This window comes from Pteropus vampyrus, unplaced genomic scaffold (genome assembly GCF_000151845.1).
Source record: "Pteropus vampyrus isolate Shadow unplaced genomic scaffold, Pvam_2.0 Scaffold283, whole genome shotgun sequence".
NCBI classification, from domain to species: domain Eukaryota; kingdom Metazoa; phylum Chordata; class Mammalia; order Chiroptera; family Pteropodidae; genus Pteropus; species Pteropus vampyrus.
Window position 1 is genome coordinate 1,660,834 of NW_011889064.1, and position 2,462 is coordinate 1,663,295.

Genomic DNA, 2,462 nt, shown 5'->3' on the forward strand with positions numbered 1-2,462 from the left:
TGCGCTTTCCATTAAGATGAATGTAGAAAGTTTCTCTTCTGCCAAAACTTAAATCTCAGTCTTAATCTACTGGAATCACTTTACCCTGGTTCTGCTGCTCCAGATACACTCTATTCTAATAAAATTATTTTCTACAAAAATAATCAGGCATCTTAAATGTGTAAAAGCCCTCAGAGTACACAAATGTACACAACTGCAATGCTGAAAGTTGTTTCTGATTTTCATCAACTCTCCCCTGCCCACCCCAGTCCCCACATGGCTAATATCTACTTCCTCCCCAGGTGAAGTCCCAGCTTCATATCTCCTGAATTAAATCAATCAACAGATGGAGACAAAAGAAATAGTGTTCAATGGACACCAATGACAGTGAGTGAAATTAGGTCTTGGAATTCCCGTGTATTTCTGATGCTTCCTTATTTTACTCTAAGGTACCAGGGGGATAAAAATCTATATAAGAAACTAGTCTTCCTAACCACCTGCTTAATTCAAGCAGCTAAGGAAGTAATCTGTTTAAAGATTTAAGAGATGCTGCAGTCTTACTTAAAGACTTTGCTCTATCCCCAAGAAAAATAACCAATATCCTTTTAAGCATAGCTTCCTTTCAAAGCCATCCATCATCTTGTTCCTTTGTTGATTTAAAGTCATGTTTATCATAAATTAAGGATAATAAATTTACCATGTAACTGGCACTGTCAGTTTCTTAACTATGAGCAAGATCTTACTTAAATCTATAAAGTCCTTTAACCTATAAAGGTCTTCGAGAAGATTAAATCTTTTAAAAATGATGTTTAAATTTATTATTTCATATTAGGTCTAATGAAGCACAAGCTGAGGCTGCTTAAGTATCACCATTTTATACATGCAGAAGCTTCTTTCCTTTACAATTACAGGTCAAGTGCTTCATCAACCTAGTCCTTGACTTGCAGCTGAAAAAAATGAAACGTCTGTGTGAAGTAATAGAACACATCCTACTCATGTCATGAGCAAGAAATCAAAGTTGAACAGAAATAATCTTGTCATCAGCACTGTAAAAAACATTCTGCAGTAATGATACTCCAACACATAGAAAGGGGAGTAAGTACTGAATTAGCTGAGCAGGTTCTGAATGTAATTCTGACATCTTGGTCTGAAGGACTCTGTTGGAGGTTTCTTTCTTTTCTTCAAAAGGACTTTAACAGAACAGAAAGCATAAATCAAGTCTTTATAAATGAGATTAATGGCCTTTCCGTTTCTTCATTTTTCCTCCAGCCACCTTGTTCCTGACACCAATAGCACCTTCTGTATCGTCATTGTCCCCAGCATCCTCCCGTGTACGTTTCTTCTTTTCACCGTGCTCCCTTAACTCCTGATAAAAACAGAAAGGATAGGCTTGAAAATGAATTACTGTCATTGAGGTAACACATCCTGTCTTCCCTCCTTAAAATCAAACACTGAGCAACTCCTTACACTTCACATTAGCAAAGAAGTAAGACCAATGTACAAACATATTAACCTTATTAGTAATCGGAGACATGAAAATTAAAACAATAAGCTATTATTTTCACATGGCACAATAAGCTATTATTTTCAGATTTAAGAGAATGGTAATACCTATTATTAATCAAGGTGTGAGGACAATCGCATATACTGTCGCTGACAATGTAAATTGCTATAGCTTTTCTAGAAGGGCAATGTAGCATTCTATATGAATTCGAATATTAACTGTGTATACTCCTCGGCCGGACAATTCTACTTTTAGGAATTTATTCTAAGGAAACAAGACAAGCCTGCAAAGCTGTACGTAATAGGATGTTCAACCCAGTACTAGTTAAAATATTAAAAATTGAAAAAAGCATAAATACATATCAATGTAAATGTTACACTCATAACACAATTCTTTGTAACCATTAAGAAATGATAGCATGGATCTATATTTCTTGAAGTCAAAAAATGTTAATCATATACGATTAGATAAAGTCTAATTATGACTCAAGAAAAATAGCCAAAGATTACCAATGGTTTTCTGTGGGAGGTGGCTTACATATTTCATTTACTATTTTAATCTTTTCTGTATTTTCTGAATTTTCCCTCCAATGCACATGTAATACTTTCATACATAAAAATATCCAACAAAGAATTCCATGTTGGAAGGAAAACAAAAACATGTCCACACTTTAGCTACTCAGGAGGTTCCCCACAGTTAAAGTTTCTCCATTCCTCAGACCAGAACTCCAGGGAGCAGAGAACACTTGCAAGGATTCTCCTTCAGAATCTTCTCATCTCCACTACTACTGTTACTGCTACTACTAGCAACTATGCTTTATATTAGCTTATCTGGTGTGCATAAAACCCTGTATTCAAGGTATTATTCCCAATTGACAGGTGAGGAACTGATTCTGAGGTCCGGCACATTGTCCAAGTTCACAGCTGGGTCTTCTGATATCAAGTCCAAAGGTTTCCTTGCCACATGTAAAACATGAGCA

General features: G+C 35.7%; 1 protein-coding gene across 1 annotated transcript in view; it reads right to left on the reverse strand.

Moving 5' to 3' along the window:
* Nucleotides 1-771: 771 nt before the first annotated feature.
* Nucleotides 772-2,462, reverse strand: part of DDX47 (DEAD-box helicase 47) — a 20,615-nt gene continuing 18,924 nt past the window's right edge. Inside the window, exon 9 of the mRNA XM_023520897.1 lies at nucleotides 772-1,345. Coding sequence (XP_023376665.1) covers nucleotides 1,214-1,345 — 132 coding nt within the window. The 3' untranslated portion in view covers nucleotides 772-1,213. The remainder of the gene's footprint in view (nucleotides 1,346-2,462) is intronic.